Source organism: Vipera ursinii, assembly GCF_947247035.1.
Source record: "Vipera ursinii genome assembly, chromosome: 1".
Lineage (NCBI taxonomy): Eukaryota > Metazoa > Chordata > Lepidosauria > Squamata > Viperidae > Vipera > Vipera ursinii.
In genome coordinates, this window is record NC_139512.1 from 65,397,827 (window position 1) to 65,417,326 (window position 19,500).

General features: G+C 40.0%; 1 protein-coding gene across 1 annotated transcript in view; it reads left to right on the top strand.

The window, feature by feature from the left end:
- Positions 1-19,500, top strand: part of BAHD1 (bromo adjacent homology domain containing 1) — a 71,225-nt gene that overhangs the window by 34,700 nt on the left and 17,025 nt on the right. Inside the window, exons 2-3 of the mRNA XM_083374849.1 lie at positions 4,082-5,728; positions 17,629-17,990. Coding sequence (XP_083230975.1) covers positions 4,099-5,728; positions 17,629-17,990 — 1,992 coding nt within the window. The 5' untranslated portion in view covers positions 4,082-4,098. The remainder of the gene's footprint in view (positions 1-4,081; positions 5,729-17,628; positions 17,991-19,500) is intronic.

Below are 19,500 nucleotides of genomic sequence, written 5' to 3' on the forward strand. Positions count from 1 at the left end.
TGTGTGTGTGTGTGTGTGAGAGAGAGAGAGAGAGAGAGAGAGAGAGAGAGAGAGAGAGAGAGAGAGAGAGAGAGAAAGAGAATGTACAGGTGTTATAACCCTGGATTCAGGTTATAAGTAGGGATATATAAGTGGGGATCCATCGTAAAGGTTGCTAACCTATAAACGGCATAAATATTCTAATTCCCTCAACAGCTTCATTTATTGCAGTTAGATTTAGAAGCCTGAATCAAAAGGCACTAAAAATGGGTGATGTGTTAACATTAGCCAAATAAAAGTAACAAAAGTATTTGTCTTTGTTCTTTATACAACATGTTGGCCCTCCTGAAAATCATTATCATATCACTGACAGAGGCTGGGGGGAGGGGCAGCCCAGTCCTTTCACAGGTAAATATAGGTAGTGATCTTGTTGCTTGGCTAGTCTTAGAGGTTCTTCTAGTACTCCTGCGGAAGGGAAGGAACAGATAACCTTGGTTGTTTCCTTGGTTGTGGTTTACTCCCTCAGGGCACCGTAAATACAGTATTGATTCTCTTGGCCACAGTTTGGATTGTTTCCTCCTACACAGAGGCCTTTTTTTACAGGGCTTAAAAACATATTTTGGATAATAAATGCTGACACTTGGTCCCCAACCTTGGTAACCTAAGTCCTGTGGACTTCAACTCCCAGAATTCCCCAGCGAGCCATGCTGGCTGGGAAATTCTGGGAGTTGAAGTCCACAGATCTTAGGGTTGCCAAGGTTGGGGACCCCTGCCCTACATGTTTCCAGTGAAAGGAAAAATAAAAATTTGGACATTTTCCTTGATGCAATAGAGGGGTCCACTCTATCTTTCAGTTGACCACTTTAGATGCCGTTTGAGACCTCTTCGTTTCTGTTTCTGGAAAAAAATGAAAGCGGGGTTAGCTGCTCACCCAAGGAGCAAAAAGGACTTGTAGTTCCTGCATTTTTTCCCCCTGTTATAAGTGGTGGGAGTAAGGACTAAGACCTTTCCATATACTTTAACATTTAAAAACAGGCAGATCTATCTATATGTGCTCCTCCAAGCTGGCAAAGATATTGTACTGGTATATTCTGGAATGTTCCTGGATGAAGCTTATATTACTTTCTTGCTGCCTAATTCACAGAATTTTGCCAAGGGCCTAAATGGGTATGATCCACCGCTCACGGGCCATGCATTTTTACTGCCTTACTGATATTTTATAACTGCAAAAGTGGAGAAAAAATAGAAACAAGAAAATAAGCAGAGCATCAGTATTTATTTTTAGCAGGTCTAGATGAAATTGAAGTGGAGGGTGCCCTCATTTATCATTGTTCAATAATACGTGATTGCATAGCTATGTTGTGTCTACAAAACAAAGCCTTTCTCTTCTCCCACAAGTTTATTTGCACTGTGAAAAATCAGAGATGGGGAGGAAACAAATATGGAATTTTCTGGGCTGGGTATGAAATAGATGGAAAAAAGTTGAAACCAAATTAATTTGGAAATGAAGTCACATTTGTCCTGAAATAATAGTAATTCCAACACTGAAATAATAACAATTCTTTAAACATAGATAGAAAACTGCAATGGATCTTCAAAATATCTAGAAGGATGATTTTTTTATGAATGAGCAGCATTTTTAGTTTGTAGAAGCAGAGCCATAACAACAGCTAAGTGTTATTTTGGAATTGGGATTGAGGGAATCAGATGCTGGCTGGGGAATTCTGGGAGTTGAAGTCCACAGATCTTAAAGTTGCCAAGGTTGGGGACCCCTGCCCTACATGCTTCCAGTGAAAGGAAAAATAAAAATTTGGACATTTTCCTTGATGCAATAGAGGGGTCCATTCTATCTTTCAGCTCTTTTTTTTATGAATGAGCAGCATTTTTAGTTTGTAGAAGCAGAGCCATAACAATACCTAAGTGGTATTTTGGAATTGGGATTGAGGGAATCAGATGTAGGTAAGCAGAAATTTAAAATTATGCTATCCGGATGGCCCCGGATCTCCGGTCCTTTCGCTGCGGCCTTAAAACTTTCCTTTTTCATCAGGCTGACCTGGACTGACGACAGGGTTTTTTTTAAATGTTTTTTAATTTTTAATTGTTTAGTTTAACTTATTTATTGGGGCTGTTTATTTATTTTTATTTTTTTAACTTTTGTATTGTTGTTTTTATTGTTTTTAGCAGCCCTGAGTCCTTCGGGAGATAGGGCGGCATATAAGTCCCAAAAATAAATAAATAATAAATAAATCTTGTTGATAGAGAAGTAGGGGATAGCTGCTTTACCTTTTTTGAAAAAATATGTTTTTAGATGCCAGAATACACTATTCTGGATGTATCCATATTAACTGAAATTATATAGTATGCAGGGAAAGTAAATGCAGCTAGAATAAATTCTAACTCTTACACCTAAAGCTGTAAAATTGTAATTGCCTGATGAATTTCTGATAACCTGACCAATCAGTTCCATCTGCGTGTGGGAGGATGTTTTCTTTTTCTTGCTAGCATGTTCTTAAAAATATTATATGCTGGTCCCACATAAGTGTATTACTAATATGTGATCCAAAAGCAGTGTGAAGGAAAATCAGCATTTCTGACTGTTGTTCATCCTGGTTTCTAACCCTGCCGTCATAACTATGTATGGCCGTTCTCTCTTGGCCAAGAGATAGCATCCTCTACAGATCAGTTTTTCACCCTGGCCGGGATGTATTCTTCTGTATGCAGGAATCTCAGAGACGCTTGTCATATTTTCTCCAGTCCTGGTAATGAGTTTTCTCTTTCTTTTGAATGCATTCTATGCAGATGAAAATCAGATATATTGCAAACACATTTTAGAGCTTTTTAACAGGATTTTATTTAAAACACAAATATTCAAAGATAACACTTTTCCAGTACCAGATAAAAGTGCTAAAGTAGATACTTCTCCTTTTAAAAAATGGGCTTCCCTAGTTATGTGAGAGAAATTCTACAAGTGGATAATCCCTGATGGAAATCATCCCTACAGATGATGGTGAGATGGATCGATATTGATTGAAATTAACAAAAGAGTAGCATGCTTCTAAATAAAGAAGGAAGGCTTCGGGGTTAGTTTTATGCTGGGTTCAAAATGGTGGGGTGTGTCCTGTTCTTTCCCCACAAAAATGGGGCTTCCTGGTTATGCAAGAGAAATCCTGGAACTACCGTATTTTCCGGCGTATAAGACGACTGGGCGTATAAGACGACCCCCTACATTTCCTGTTAAATTATAGGGTTTGGGCTATACTCGCCGTATAAGACTACCCCTCTTCCAACGCACACTAAATAAAAATTAAAAAACATCAGATTTGATTTTAATATGGTAATTTTAATTCAAATGCTTATGACATGCAGGTGCTTAGTAGGAAAACTGTCACTTATAAACATAAGGCTGTTTGTCATCAAACATGTAAACATAAAACAGTGCAAGTGGATTAAACTTAATAATAATAATAATAATAATAATAATAATAATAATAATAATAATAATAATAATAATAAGTTGGAGGGGACCTTGGAGGTCATCTAGTCCAACCCTCTGCTAAGGCAGGAAACCCTATAAACCCTGTAAAAAATCACAGACTGCAGCTTCTTCTCCAATTGGTCCTGCTTTCCCTGCGCAGACTAAATGGGAGATCCGCTCCAGGTTTTCCAGCCAGCTCTGTCCCTAAATTTTCAGCACCCGGCGTATAAGACGACCCCTGACTTTTGAGAAGATTTTCATGGGTTAAAAAGTAGTCTTATACGCCAGAAAATACAGTAAATAATCCTGATCAGAATCATCCCTACAGGAGATGGTGAGATAAATCAGTATTTGTTGGAATTAGTGTAAGAGTAGTTACTAGTGTAGAGTAGCATGCTTCTAAGTAAGGAATGAAGGTTTAGGTGTTTGGTCTTTAGCCAAATGTAACTGTCAAGTTCTGGTTTGAAACGAAGACATGTTTTTAGGATAGCTGAAAATCCTAATCCTATCCCTTGCCCCCAAAGATCCATATTTTGTATAGAGCACATATGTTCTAAGTATTGGTGCATTGTGTGAGGAAGCATTTATCTACCGCTGATATTAAGGCATTTTCCTTTATGTTCTCAGGGGTGGACATTGATCCTATGACGCATGCCCGGAAGAAACAGCTCTTGCTTCTGAAATACTCAGCTGGTTCTGCTGGCCAAGCTTTGTCACCGATTGACGGTGAGAGAATGGATAGGACTGAGGTGGAGGGCAGCAAGCAAGGAAATGGTACTGAAGGGCAGAAAATCCAGACTAGACTTGGCAATACGACTAAAAGCAGGAATTTGCAAGAATTCCGAAAGACATATCCCTTAAGGAAACGCCTCAGCCCCTCTGTGGACAAAAAAACCTGCTCCGTGCTACTCACAAGGCTAGAGGATGTAGCTGGATCACTGTCAGAGGAGACTCCAAGGGTGATGAAAAGAGGTCTTGCCAGTTGTGTAGATGACTTCAGACCTTCCTGCCTTCCAGAACAAGTTCAGGTAGCAGGAGCAGAGAAACGAGACTCTTCTGTAGGCAAATGCCAGCTATCATGCCTTGGGACTGAGGAGGAAGAGCATAATGTCTGCCTCTCGGAGCCCAGAAAACGGAGACTAGCTTCCTTGAATGCTGAGGCGGTGAATAACCTGCTCTTTGAACGGGATGACAACTTATTATCTGGCAGGCGTTTTCGAAAAGATTCCCCCCAGATTAGTGGGATTTGTTGCACTAATAGCGTATGTTGCAAAGCTCAGGGCTCATGGCCCTTGACAGAAAAACGAGGCACTAAAACAGTGAAGGGAAAGAACCAAACTAAACCAAGTCAGAAGTGTGCTCCTTATAACCAGTCCCTGGGCAGTGGCTTTGAAGGGAAAACACGGGAAGACAAAGGAATTTCCTACCATCCTGCCCCAAAGAGATTGGCCAGTCTCAATGCTGCAGCTTTTCTGAAACTGACTCACGAGAAAGACCAACCATTAAAGCCCAGAAGTAAATCAACTGGAGAAAGCAAGATGGAAGGACACAGTTCCAAATCAAAACTCAAGTGGGCCAAAGCCAATGGAAAAAATTGTGTTAAATCCAAAAAGGAAATATCCTCTGTCAAAATAGAGGGTCAACGTAACTGGCAAGGTGTCTCTGAGGGTGCATTTGGAAAAGTAGCTCATCAGGATTCTCCTAGTATCTATGGGAAAACGGAGTCTGTCAGTTACACACCATCACCTAACTCTTCTGAAGGCACAGAGGGTTTCTTCCACAGACTGCCTTTGCTAATGGGTGGGCAAGCTTCCATGAAGCCTGAATATGGAAGACCTGGAGAGAAATCTCCTACCCCCAAGCAGGAATTTCATCAGCCTTCCTTCCCAGTACCTCAGTTCCATCCTTTGCCTGTTCCAGGCAATCATCCAGATTGTGGCTGTCTCTTTGAATCATCTGACTTGACGCCATTGAATGGATTTTATGTTTATTATGGCCAAAGTGGATATAATAGCTACACTCATCGCTCGATATACCCGAAGGATGAGTTGTCGCAGGCAACGGGTTGTGAGGGACTTTTGGTATCTCCTGGTTCTTTACCGTCTGACCCTTCGTTTCAGCCATTTCATTGGTGTAGCTCTCCATATTGTTGTGGAGAGGGACCAGCCATTAACAGCTTCAGCCTTTGTGGAGTTATGCATGTACCAGAAAGCAGAGTTGGTAGTGTGTATACAGGGCGGAATGGCTACCCATATAAGATGCCTTTTGCAGCAGGTAAGTCTGTAAACATTTCCTTTTGCTAAAAATGCTAATATTTACGGGCAGTTAAGTCTTTGAACAAAGTTATTTCCTTGTTGCCAATAGGTGATATACTTGCATTGCCTGGATGATTGGATGCTGGGATACTGTGCTGTCCTTCAGCATCTCTGCACCTGAAGTAGGAAGTCCATGTGGGTTAGGCATTTTTATTCACAGGCAAAGTTAGAGGTTGGAATCAAAAGAGCTCCCCCATGAAATGTCATGCTAAAAGGAGATGTCAGTTGCATCTTCTTGAGCTATGGTGGCGCAGTGGTTAGAATGCAGTGTTGCAGGCTAATTCTGCTGATAGCTGATTGCCAGCAGTTGGTAGTTCGAATCTCACTGGCTCAGGGTGGATTCAGCCTTCCATCCTTCTGAGGTTGATAAAATGAGGACCCAGATCGTTGGGGGCAGCATGCTGACATTTTGTAAACTGCTCAGAGTACTGTAAAGCACCGTGAAGTGATATATAAGTCTAAGTGCTATTGCTATTGCTTGTAACAGCCCAGTCGCTCCTTTCAGAGATCTTAGGGTCAGTCCTCTTCTGCGTTGCATCAGGTTTTGCACATGGGACGTTTCTTACAAACATGTCTCCATTTGATGCTTTATATTTACCCCATCAACTAAAATCCTGGCAAAACTTGCCAACTGCTAATACAGAGATTCCGCTTCATGTTTGGATAAATTCAGTTGTAACTTGAGTAGTCTAAAATATAAACCAGCTCAGTTAATGGAATGTCTTGTTCAAGTTGTAATCCAAACCTAGTGTTTGGCCTGTATGTGGTTTCCTTAAGCAAGCATCAAAGGCGTTAAAAAAAAAGGCAGATGTTGCAGAGGGATGCAAGAAGTAGGATAACACAGAGGAAATAGTACTGCTTGAGGTTTCTGTTCTTCCCTGTTTCTGACTGAAGCTGTGAGCATGACACGACTGATTCATGTCACACGTAATATAATATGGATAGAGATACTTGTTGGATGAGTAGTGTACTGTTGTTTTCCCCAACCAGGTACTCCGCAGCTAGGGTGAGAGTGGCTAGCAATTTGGGGAATTACAGTCCTAACATCCTGCAAGGTAAACAGATTGAGAAGGCTGCTGTGGAGGAATGGAATATGTGGATACTAGAAAGAATGTGGAATTTTTCTGTCTTTTCCATCGTCCTCAGTAAGGGAGCCTTTAATTGCAGATATTTCCTGGGAATTCTCAAATCTGGAGAGCACCATGTGTGTGAAGACTGCTACACACAAACAAATCAGTTGATTTAAATCCAGGGAAGCAATCTTTTTGTTGCTGGAGCTAGCACTATTGACTATTCCCTTCATCTTCCAGTTTGTTTGTTTTTTTAATTGGTGGGAGGGTCTAATTCTTTAAATGTACTTAAGCCTCTCTGTAGGCTTAGCACAATTTTTTTGTGTGTTTGTATTTCTTATCAAAAATTGCACCACGGATTTTGGGTGACTTGCCCCAGATTTCTGCAACATAATACTGGGGATTCTGAGATTTGCGGGCCATGTATAGCTCACATGTTTTCTCTCCCTGAGCTAAATTGTTCTCCAAATATAAATATCTCATTCTACAACAGTAGCACCCACGGTGTAGACCTTTAGAAGAAACACTTGCTGCCCATGAGCCTTAGACACGATCAGTTTAAACATGCCTGCTTAGTTTTCCTTTCAACACTCATTCAACTCCCTTAACTCCACTAAAAAAAAGTCTTTTATTTCTACATATCTCATGTCATGGTTCAGCTGCCTGCACAAACTACATGCTGTCAGTCACTTTAAAGTACTGTGGAAAGAACATTGTTGTTCCCTTTCTGTGCACAGCTCTGCAGAGTCAGATTGCTTAATATACAGGTAATCTCGATTTACAACCACAGTTGGGACCAGAGTTTCCATTGTTAAATAAGGCAGTTGTTAAATGAGTCACATCCAATTTCACAATCTTTTCTGCCATTAAAATGAATCCCAATTGCACTTGATAAGTTTGTAAGGGAAGCCAGCTTCCCTTATAAAGTTTGCTTGTTGGAAGCTGGCTGGAAAATTGCAAATGGTGATCACATGACCCCAGGATCAATCCAACCATACAGAATAGTAGAGCTGGAAGTGCATCTTCTTCACTGTTTGTCAGATATTCTTCTGATGACCCTTTTTCTTCTTCCACTGTTTGGTATACTTGCAACAATGCTTCTTGATAAATAAGTCTGTCAACATCTCTGCCTGTATGACAGGAATGATTCATTGTAATTATTTTTCCTGTCTTCATATCCGGGCTTTAAGTTCAGCTTAAATCCAGTCCACCCTTCCAGTTTTTTCAAATGACTGGAATTGCCCGGTGTTAATCGCCTTGTGGTATTTCTGCCACTGAGCTTGAACTTTTAAGATCTTATTCACTCTTCTGATGTATTCCTGACTTTTTTGACTTCAGTGTGCTTGATGATGTCAGCCTGAAGGATGCGCAAATATTTGTAGGGATCTTCACCCAGACTCTTGATGTTATTTCCATAGGTCATCTTGAATCCTTCAGTTGTCACTATTTTTTCCTTGTTAATGGTAAGGGTGGCACATTTGCCTAGTTCAAATTCCATTACATTATCTTGGCTGTATATTTGGGCAGCAGTTGCTGAGCACCATTTTAGATGGTGTTTTTCCATGCAGTTTCAGATTGTCCATGTAAAGGAGGTGGGATAGCCTAGCAGATGTTTTTGATGTGTGGTGACCTGACTTGTTCAGTATTATTGACAGAGGAATCAATGCAGAGACTATCAGTGGTGATGATAGTGAGTCCCCTTGAAAGATTCTTCTCTTAATATTAATCTTTCCCAGTCTATTAACATTTACCAGCAACTGTTTCTTCCATTCTGCCATTGGATCTTTTCACAAAGCTTCTGATGTCTCCAATCCCAGCTACGTTCAAGTTGATCTTCCTTCTCTTGCGGTTTCCCAAAATCATCTTGTCAATTAGGAGCTGAACTTTTGTCCCTTGGCTGTTCAGGCAGTTTCCTTTCTGCTCAGATAGAAAGAGCTTGTTTTCAATTACGGTAGGTGCTGCTGGACTGCATTAGCTGCCGTACTAGTTAGCAATTTGAAAATTATTGGTAAGCAGATAATTGGCCTGCAGTTGCCTGGTGCTGGCCCTTCGTTTGATTTTTCATTATCAGAAAGGTTTGGTCAGATATTAACCAATCTTCAATTTACCTCATTGCAATATGTTGTTTGGTGATGAGCGGGTGGCAAACCAGTTAAATGTTTCAATCCAAAACCATGCAGTTCATCTTCACCTGGTGCTGACCAATTCTTGATTTTTCTTGCTCTTTTCTTCACCATTTCTGGTGTTGCACACCAGTTGTGCGCTTTTCTAGATGATGAGGCCTGCGCTCAGTTACTCATGCCTCAGTTACTCATCTTTTCTTTGGATCACTGCAATACTCCCTAAATGGGCTACCCTTGAATAATATTTGGAAACTTCAGTTGCTTCAGAACACAGCGATGTAGACAATTCTGCAGTTCTGCTATACATCAATTGGTTTGTTTTTTGCAGTGAGCTGATGCTTATATTTGATATTACAGCATTGCCATCTTTCAATAGTTGTGCTAGCTATTTTTTTGTAACTAGTTTCAACCTTATTCTGTCACTTTGTGCTGTCCTAGATGCTTAATTATTCTTCATTTCAGTTCTTTTTATTTTCCAGTTGAGGATTTTGTTCTGTCTGAGCAGACGGTAGAAGAGAGGATAGCTGATTTGAGAATGAAAATGGTTCAATAGTGATGCTGGTTCTGTTATTATGGTTGGTCATACAGTCAACCAGATGTTTAGACTGGATTGGATTTTTTTGTCCACCTATCAAATCCTTCCCAAGGACCTGGAATTTTTATTATACAAATTATGACTTAAGATCATGCATGTGAGCATAGTAGCCCATATTCTCTTTTTTCTTGTTCTAAAAAGCAAATTACTTGTTTACAAAAGAGAAAAAACAGGGAAAGAGTGATGAAGAAGCCCTAAAAATAAATACACAGATGTTACTAACCCAGCTAACCACACATACTTAAATGTAAGTGAAAAAGAAGAAAACTTCTTTAAATGCTTCTCTTTCTGTGTGCTCCTATTCACAGTTTGCTAGGCAAGTAATCATTTTCAAATCTGACTGACAGATTGGCTGGCATCTAAGAATTGCTTAAAGAGCCTAACCCAGCTTTTGCCAAATTGCTGTCCTCCTGGGAGCTTATGCTTCAAGTTTCAGAATTCACATGGTCACTGAAGTTGAAGTCCAGCAGACGATGAGGTTGGAGCAAGTTAGTAGATGCTTCTTCAAATGTAGGGATTATATCATTCTTCAGATTGCATCGATAGCACTAAATACTAGATACTTAGGTCCCTTCAATTTAAAAGCAGATTTTGAGAGATCTCTGAGAGCTGTAGTGAGGCAACCTCAGGACACAGAACAAGTGCTCTCTGAGCTCTTTAGAGCAGAATCCAATGTTGTATATTGATAACCAGAGGAGATGGCCATATCTTGGTGGATCCTGACAAAACTAACCAGGTTCTGTTCCTGCTAGTTCTTGGATAAAAGGCCACCAGCTCCACACGTTAGCATAAAATCAGCATGAATGTCTCCATGTAGTCACTGAAATTTGAGTTCAACAAGAGGAAGGCTTTATCAGATGAAGGGCTCCAGTGCTGTTGGATCCATTTGTTCCTCTTGGCTCCTTGTACTGTGGTCTTCTCAGCAGGCCTGCTCTGCCTTCAGCTGGAATTGCTGTTGGTTGAGCAATGAAATTCCTTTTACACACACCTTTTACAGAATGTCCTTTTATATTCTTGTAAATTTCTGAAATAATTCCTTCCACTTCTTATTCAGTACTAATTTTATACATCTGAAGACATTTATTTATAATAAATACAAGTTCCAGTTTCATGTCATGGTTAAGGCACCATACTACTGTAGAAGCTGGGTAATTGAACTCTAGTCCTGCTTTAGGTATGAAGTCAGCTAGGTGACACTCAGCCCTACAAAGACAACAGTGGCAAATCATTTCCAATACTCTTGCAAAAAAAAAACCCTCCAAAACCTTGCAGGAACTCATCTAGGCAGTCATCAGGACTGACACAAAAACATCTTCCCTCCCAAATTTGAATACAAGTTAGCTACATTAGAATTGTTTTCTCTCATATCATATAAAAATTCCTTTAAAAATAAAAATAATCTAACTTCCCTGCTGTGTCATCCTTCCCCACCAAGAAAGTAAATTTCAGCCAAATACAAGACTGGTCATGATGAATAAAATCATATTCTCTATAAGATAAGCCAGACATGTCAAACACAAGGCCTGGGGGCCGGATCCGGCCCGCGAAGTGGTTTCATGTGGCCCGCGAAGCCATCCTGGAAACAGTGAGGGAACGGCCCCCACTGCCTTGGCCCTGGCCCAGAGACCCTCCTTCTGCCAGAGACCCTCAGATCTGTCCCACTCCTGACCAGGCCCCCATAGGCACCCTTGATGTGAACGATGTAGAGCTGGCCACGCCCACCCAGTAGGCCATATGCACTCTAGCCACGCCCACCCAGTAGGCCATGCCCACCCTGGCCACACCCACCCGGCCCCCTAAGGGCAACCGCAATGCTGATGCGGCCCTCAATGAAATTGAGTTTGACACCACTGAATAAGCTATAAAAGCCCTTGTTTTTCAGTTGCTTGGAAGAATCATAATCATTTATACTCCCAGCTTTAAATTAAGAAAAATAAGTTATCGTGAGCCAAGCTATTAATCTATCTAGCTATGGACTAACTGACTGGTGGTGGGTCTCCAGAGGTTCAGATAGGAGTCTGTCAATTCTAAGTGGAAATGCTGAAACTAGTGTCCTTTCCTATGCAAAGCAGATTGTCTATGATTGTACTACATGCCCCAGAGAGCAAAAAAATAACTATCAAAGTCTGCCAGGTGGATCACTGAATTGCTGACCATTGAATCACTATAGAAGCCATACATGACAACTAATAATACCATTTCCCCCAATATTTATAAAATCTTAAACATTGTTTTAATTATTACTTTATACATCATTGATTTCTATTCACTCTTTATACAGTGGATACAAAAAGTCTACACACCCCTGTTAAAATGCCAGGTTTTTGAGATGTAAATAAAATTAGAGCAAGATAAATCACTTCAGAATTTTTTTCCACCTATGACAGGGGTAGGCAACCTTGGCTCTTTTATGACTCGTGGACTTCAAGTCCTAGAATTCCTGAGCCAGCTATGCATAGCTGGCTCAGGAATTCTGGGAGTTGGTCCACGAGTCATAAAAGAGCCAAGATTGCCTACCCCTGACCTATGACATACAAGCTATACAATTCAGTTAGAAAACAAACTAAAATCTTTAAGGGGGTCGAAAAAGAACAATAAAAATTTATAATAACATGGTTGCATAAGTGTGCACACCCTTAAAGTAATACTTTATTGAAGCACTTTTTGATTTTATAACAGCGTTCAGTCTTTTGAGATTGGAGCCTCTCAACATGGCACATCTTTGTCTTGGGAATCTTTGCCCACTCTTCCTTGCAAAAACGCTCCAGATCTGTCAGGTTGTGAGGACGTCTCCTGTGCACAGCTCCCTTCAGGTCACCCCACTGATTAAGGTCCAGGCATCTGGCTGGTCCATTCCAAAACTTTGATCTTCTGATGAAACCATTCTTGTTGATTTGGAGGTATGCTTTGGGTTGTTGTTCTGTTAAAAGATGAAATTCCTCTTCATCGTCTTCAGTTTAGAAAAATTTTGTTCCAAAAATTGACTGATATTTGGAGTTGTTCATAATTTCCTCCACCTTGACAAAAGTCTAGTTTCCGCTGAAGAAATGCACCGCCAAACCAGGCTTCACCTTAGTCTCATCAGAGCATAACACGTTTTCCCTCGTATCTCGTTAGATTTGATGTCCGTTTTTGCAAAATGTAGCCAGGCTTGGATGTTTTTCTTTGTAAGAAAGGGCTTCCATCCTGCCACTCTGCCCCACGGTCCAGACATATGAAGAATACAGGAAATTGTTGTCACATATAGTCCACAACCAGTACTTGCTAGAAATCCATGCAGCTGTCCTTCAGTGTTTCTGTAGTCGTTTTGGCAGCCTATCGGACCAATTTTCTTCATGCTTTTTCATCAATTTTGGAGGGATATCCAGCTCTTACCAGTAGTACTGTTACTACTGTGCTATATTTTCTCTGCTTGTTGATGACTGTCTTCTCTGTGTTCCATGGTGTATCCAATACCTTGGAAATTGTTTTGTACCCTTTCCTGACTGATAGCTTCCAGTCTTTGATGCTTTGTAAGCTCTTTGCTAAGCACGACTGTTTGCGGTAAGAGGCAACTGAGTAAATAACAGAAAAATCCTATTAGAACAGCTGAACTTTATATGGAGTCTTCAGAATCACTTTCACTGATGGCAGGTGTGTACTGACTACCTGCTGCACGCTGGTGGAGGACCAGGGGTTGGGGGGCCCTGTCCTAGAGGACTCTTTACCAAAAATTACTGAGGTGAAAGGGATAGAATTACATTTCAGCAATTGAACTGTTTCCCATTTAGAATCTAATTATCCTCAATTTATTAGGCTAGTGACCTTTTTTAGTTTATTGTGTACAGCCTTCCTGTGATCTCATGGGGGAGGCAGATCTTCTCGCTGATAACAGAAAAAACATTTTCTAAATCTTTATCAGTCTCGGAATAAACTATGAAAATTCCTATATAGTCCATTCAAAAGCTATTGCCAAATTGTAGGTTTTAAGGGGAGAGAGTTAACAAATGCATGCTGAGTAATTGTACTTATGCATTTAACTAATTTTAAAGTTAAATTCAACCGTGCCTCAGCTCAAAAGTGTCTGAAAAGATGCTACCCATTTGCAGAGTAAAGACATTTAAGTAGAAGGGCTTAGGAAGGAGTTAGAGAAGAGCCTACTGTGCCATAGTGAACAATAGACTGGCTTCTGTAGAGCCAATTTAATATGTGGTAAAGGTAAAGGTTCCCCCGCACATGCGTGCTAGTCGTTTCCAACTCTAGGGGCTGGTGCTCATCTCCGTTTCAAAGCCGAAGAGCCAGCGCTTGTCAGAAGACGTCTCTGTGGTCATGTGGCCGGCATGACTAGACGCCAAAGGCGCACGGAATGCTGTTACCTTCCCACCATAGTGGTCCCTATTTTTCTACTTTCATTTTTACGTGCTTTCGAACTGCTAGGTTGGCAGAAGCTGGGACTAGTAAGAGGTGCTCACTCTGTTAATATGTAATTAATTTAATATGTAATCTGATTCAAAAAGAACCCTTCTGGTGTTTGCGTAAGTGGGTTCCAGTGAAGTGTATTTGACTTCTTTTGTTGCTTGTGTATAGAATTCTAATTCAAACTATTTAAAACACTTCTCTTATTTGCTGTGTTTGAAAATTCCATACCGGTATCTCTAGTATAAAAGCTACAGGACTATAGAATTCTAATAATGGTTATTTAGACAATTAGTTGATAAAAGAGGTATAATTTCTTCTCCTCAAAATGTCAGGTGCCTCTATGGACATCATTTTCTGGCAGTGTGCAACCGTGCTGTGAGGGTAATTTTAAGATTGCGGGAAGGGATAACTAATTCAATTAAAACTGCTGGAGGATTTTAGGTAGATCAAACAATATTTAAACTAGGACCGTGAGAAAAATGGGTATTATGACTTCCTCATTTTGCAAAAAGGATACTGCCATTCAAAAAGAAGCACATGGATAAAGACTGTGTGACTAAACACCTTTTTTTTTAACCTGAGGAATTATGGATTTCCCCAAATCCTGTCTTGCACTGAAGAGTTAATGGCTATATAATTCATTGGTAAAATTAAAAGAGTGTTAGCTCCACAGATTAAGCCGTGCTTCTCTGAGTTTCAGAGTTGGCTAAAGCTAAGTATTCAGATCTGAGATCGTGTTTCATGTTCTGAATAATGCGGAAGCATGTTTGCAGCCTAATCAGTGAGTGCTTTCCTTAGAAAAAAGATGAACTTGCTAAATGAAGAATTGTGTCATTCTTTGAATACAAAAGGTTCAAGTGGTAGTTGAGCGATTTGGGCTCTGCCTCCAAGCTTTCTGTGATTAGTAAAGAGTTGCCTTGTAGGAAAGATGGACAGCATAAAATAAAGTTAAAGTAAAGTAAATAGTAACATGAAATGAAAGAAGTAAAATGAAATGAAATAAAATAGTAGCTGGGAAAATTGTTGTTGGGCTCAACGGTGGCCATAATAGCAGGGCTACCTGTATCATCTCCTACTTTTTACAAGCGTTTAGGGTTTCCCTGCTTGAGCAGGAAGTTGGACTGGAAAGATCTCCTTCTAACTCTGTTATTTTGTTATTCTGGTTTGGTTTGGTTTTTTTCACAGTGAGGTTTGCTCTGCAGACAAATTCAAATTCACTTAAAAGTTTTGAGAAGTGCAAATTGGGTAGGTTCATCTAAAAAATATAGACTGAATCTATTTTCCCTTCATCCTTATTTGAGATACATGAAACATCCCTTTTCAGAAAGAAATAGTATCTCTCAGTTCTCTCTAGGCCATTCCCTGTTGGAGATTATGTATGCTTTGAGAATTGCAGTTTTTAACATAACAAGGGAGGACCTGCTCAGTCCAGGGAGTTCAGAAGTCCAGGATGATCTTAATTGTTTTTGTCATATTTATTAGCTGTCCTTAATTGTGCAATTGTGCTAGCAGTATTATTATTATTATTATTATTATTATTATTATTATTATTAGTAGTAGTAGTAGTAGTAGTAGTAGTATTAGTATTATTAGTATTATTAGTATTATTATTATTATTATTATTATTATTATTATTATTATTATTATTATTATTATTTAATGCTGCTCCCCATATGGATAGAGTAATATAGCTTCATGGCTTTTCCTCTCAATAAAACATCTCAGTCATGCTATGTTCTTTAGATCAAAATCAATGGCAATATTCTTTTTTTTTAAAAAATAGTTGCCTGTATTTCAGCAGAGACTTGGTTTTGTCACAGCTTGCATGTCAGTGAACTTCCTTGCTTTCTGAGGTTACATGAGGCATTATTGATTTTTATGGGTAGTAATACCTCTGCTCATGCGAAAATGTTTCACTCTTCAGGGTGAAGGATGCTTCAATTGGTCAGGCGTAAGCCACTTTCTATCTGTACTGATTCTTGCCATTCAGAATCTTTACATTAAAATGCATGGCTCTTTTTCTAAACGTACTTGATGAAGTTTGCAGACTTCAGGCCGCTTGTTCTGTGTTCCTGAAAATCATGACCAATGCCAAGCATGTTTTACTTTAAATGTTTATGTAAAGATATCCTTCATTAGCACTGCATCAACAACTACTTACACATAGAGCTGTGCAGTGATCTAGATTTGAAAGAAAAAAGTGACCTGGAACACACATGGAATGGAATGGAATGGAATGGAATGGAATGGAATAACAGAGTTGTAAGGGACCTTGGAGGTCTTCTAGTCCAACCTCCTGCTCAGGCAGGATAGCATAGCTGGCTCAGGAATTCTGGGAGTTGAAGTCCGCGAGTCATAAAAGAGCCAAGGTTGCCGACCCCTGCCCTATACCATTTCAGACAAATGGCTGTCCAGTCTCTTCTTAAAAACTTCCAGTGTTGGAGTAGTCACAACTTCTGGAGGCAGGTTGTTCCACTAGTTAATTGTTCTACTGGAGATGCACGTCTCACCCGTTGGCATTTCCTTAAGATAATTTGTCTCTTCCTGAGTTGCATGAGCCCAGGAAAAGAGGTTTTGTTATTATAAGCAGGTAAAATAAGCCATTCACCTTTTCCCCATTTAAATCCTGATTTCTGCACAGCTGTATTGAAGTGCTTTGATTCCCAGTTCCTTCATTCCCCTGTTCTAATTTTTCTTGAGATATTGAAACTATTTGATAATTATTCTTGCATTCATGCATATTGTCAGGAGAAAAAATTAAAGACTTATCCCACTGTTGATTAAACAGAAATGTGGTCCATCCATTTTGCTAGTATGGCAGGAATGGGTGGCATGGTTTATAGTGGTGTGTAAAATATTTCCACTTGAAACATTCCATTTTGAATTCAAAACAGTTCTTTCAAGTCAAAAATCATTGATTTTGCTTTTGAAACAAGGTATTTTAACCCTTTTGGAGGTGTTTTGAAACACCTTGCTTTGATGCTTGGAATTTAAGAGCAAGTATTTCAAAATAATTTGAGTACAGAACTTTTTACACATCTCTAGTGACTTGTATATCAAAAACATATGGATTTTATGAATGATTGAAAATCTGAAGATGTTTTCAAACAAATTTATTTGCTCCTAATTCCAAACTTTGCGCTAAAAACTCCCTCAGGGACTCATGAAACATGGGTAGAAATTATATAGGTATTAAAAAGGTGAGCACCAGATCATTTTGATTCATGTAATACATAGGAAGTTTAAATGAAACAGCTTCTGCATTTTTTTCTTTTTCCTATCGATCAGGTGTAGCACTAGAACTGCAGGTTTTTATTTTGTGGCGGAGATATTCAAGGAAAATGATGCCTTGATTCTCAAGACTGAAAATAAGATTTGATAATTTAGTATAGATATAGATGTCATACATTTTGTATACTAAGAATGCTAAGTTAATTATGATGGAAGCAGACTGACAAAAATACCACATATTCATATGGCCGGTAGATCACTTTGCTGTCTGTCCTAGTAATTCTCAAATGTGAGACTTGAGTTCTGGCTATAATATGGTTGTTATTAAATGGTGCCTTTTCAATCTTCCTCTTGGGAATTATTCCAGAAATGGTGAAAGGTTAAATCTTGATCTGAAAAGCAAAACCTTGTACTAGTTGTTTACCTCTTGCTTGTCTTGTAGATAGCTGCAAGTCCCTGGACCAGCTGAGCCTCACAATCCCAGTGGCAGGACATCCCGTTTCACCTGCCCATCCTCTCTCAGGATGTCCGGTACCCAGTGTGCCACCAGCTGCAGAACCTGTTCCTCACCTACAGACGCCAAACTCCGAGCCCCAGACTATGGCCCGTGAATGCCCGCAGAGCTCCAAACCACCCAGCGGCTCTAAATCTGGCCTCCGGAACACCACTAGCTGCTTGCACGTATCCGACAGCAAAACGGTCGGAAGTCACCTGCATCCAAAGCAGCAACGCATCAACCGGAGGAGAGCCACAAACGGTTGGATACCCATTGGAGCGGCATCTGAGAAGGCTGTCTACGTTGTGGTAAGCATTCTGCAAATAACTTTTCTGGTTAGCAGGCAGAGCTAAGAATGAATATTTTTTTAAAAAAATGAAGCAGCGTACAGTAAAGAAGCAAAACAACTTAAGTTGCATCAGGATTGTTTGTGACAGAATGTTTTATTACCTTTCGGTGTAGGAAGAAAAAAAATCTTGCCTTTACTGCAATCATTGCAATCCAAATCTTAGCTATTTGGGACAGGAGCAGAATGCCTTGTAGCAGTTTCTCAGCAAAGATAGCAAGGCAAAAGAGGCTAGTCGTAGCTTGCCTTTGAATTGAGATTCTTGCTCTGATTATTTTTGCAGTATACTTTCTCTGAGAAATATATTGGAAGAACTTCCCTAGAAGATATTTAAATGACCTTTTTTTTAAAAAAAAATCAGAAATATGGTAGATTTTTTTAAAAAAACTTAAGTTAAACTGGAAATTTATAGATTATTTATATTTATTATAAACCTTTTGAGCACCAGGTACCGGTTCCGTGGAGAGAGATTTTTCCACAGAGCGGAAGGAGCGTGGTTTCATGTGCTGCCTGCGTCCAGTGGATGGGGCTTTGCTTGTTTGTGCGACCTAGTTTATGGTATGCCTCAGCCCAGTGCCAGTCCATGGACCGGGGGTTGTGGACCCCTGCTCTTTAGAACAACGTGTTCTATAAAGTCACTTAGAGGTATTCCTTGACTTAAAGAGAGCAGTTGGGAGTGAAATTTCCATTGTTAAGCAATGCAATTGTAAAATGTGACCGCATTGTTTAGCAACCGCAATCCCTGCAGTCCTGATTGCAATCATTAACCAATTCCCATGGTCATTAGGCAGTTATGGTCAGCATAAACATTACACCCCTCTGGGACTGGTCTCCACACCTGTGCTGGCAGAGGAGGCAACTTACGGACCCCATTAGTCAAGGAATTCCAGCTAGCAGGGTCCAGAAAAAGGGTCTCCTCTGTGGTGGCTCCTGTCCTTTGGCACATCTTAACTCCTGAGGTGAAATCAGTTCTCACCCTTCTGACCTTCTGCAAGAGCCTGAAGACCTCGTTAATCTATTAACCTGGTGGTTAATAGATTAAGAGGCAATCCTGTTCCCTTCCTCCCCATCTTTTAATTTTATTTTGATTGCGATTTCCATTTTTATTGTTTCAGAAATATTTATCTGTCAGGATTTTAATGTTTTAATATTGTAAGACATCCAGAGATGTGTTGATACAAGATGGGCGACAAATAAACAAATGTCAATGTTGTGGGGCAGGGGGAAGGGTGCATGGGTGGGGGAGATACGTTCCAGCGACTAGCAAACTTTCCTGCTACCCATCCACATTGCCCTTCTTGAGAGGCAGCAAGGAAGGTAAACACAGGATCATGAGGCACTGCAACTGATTGTGAGTGCAGATTGGTTGCCAAGTGACCAAATCTTAATCACATGACCACAATGGTGCTGGGAAAGACAGAACTTCGAGGTCCATTTGTTGGTTTGGATGTAGGTGGAAGACTACTTTGTAT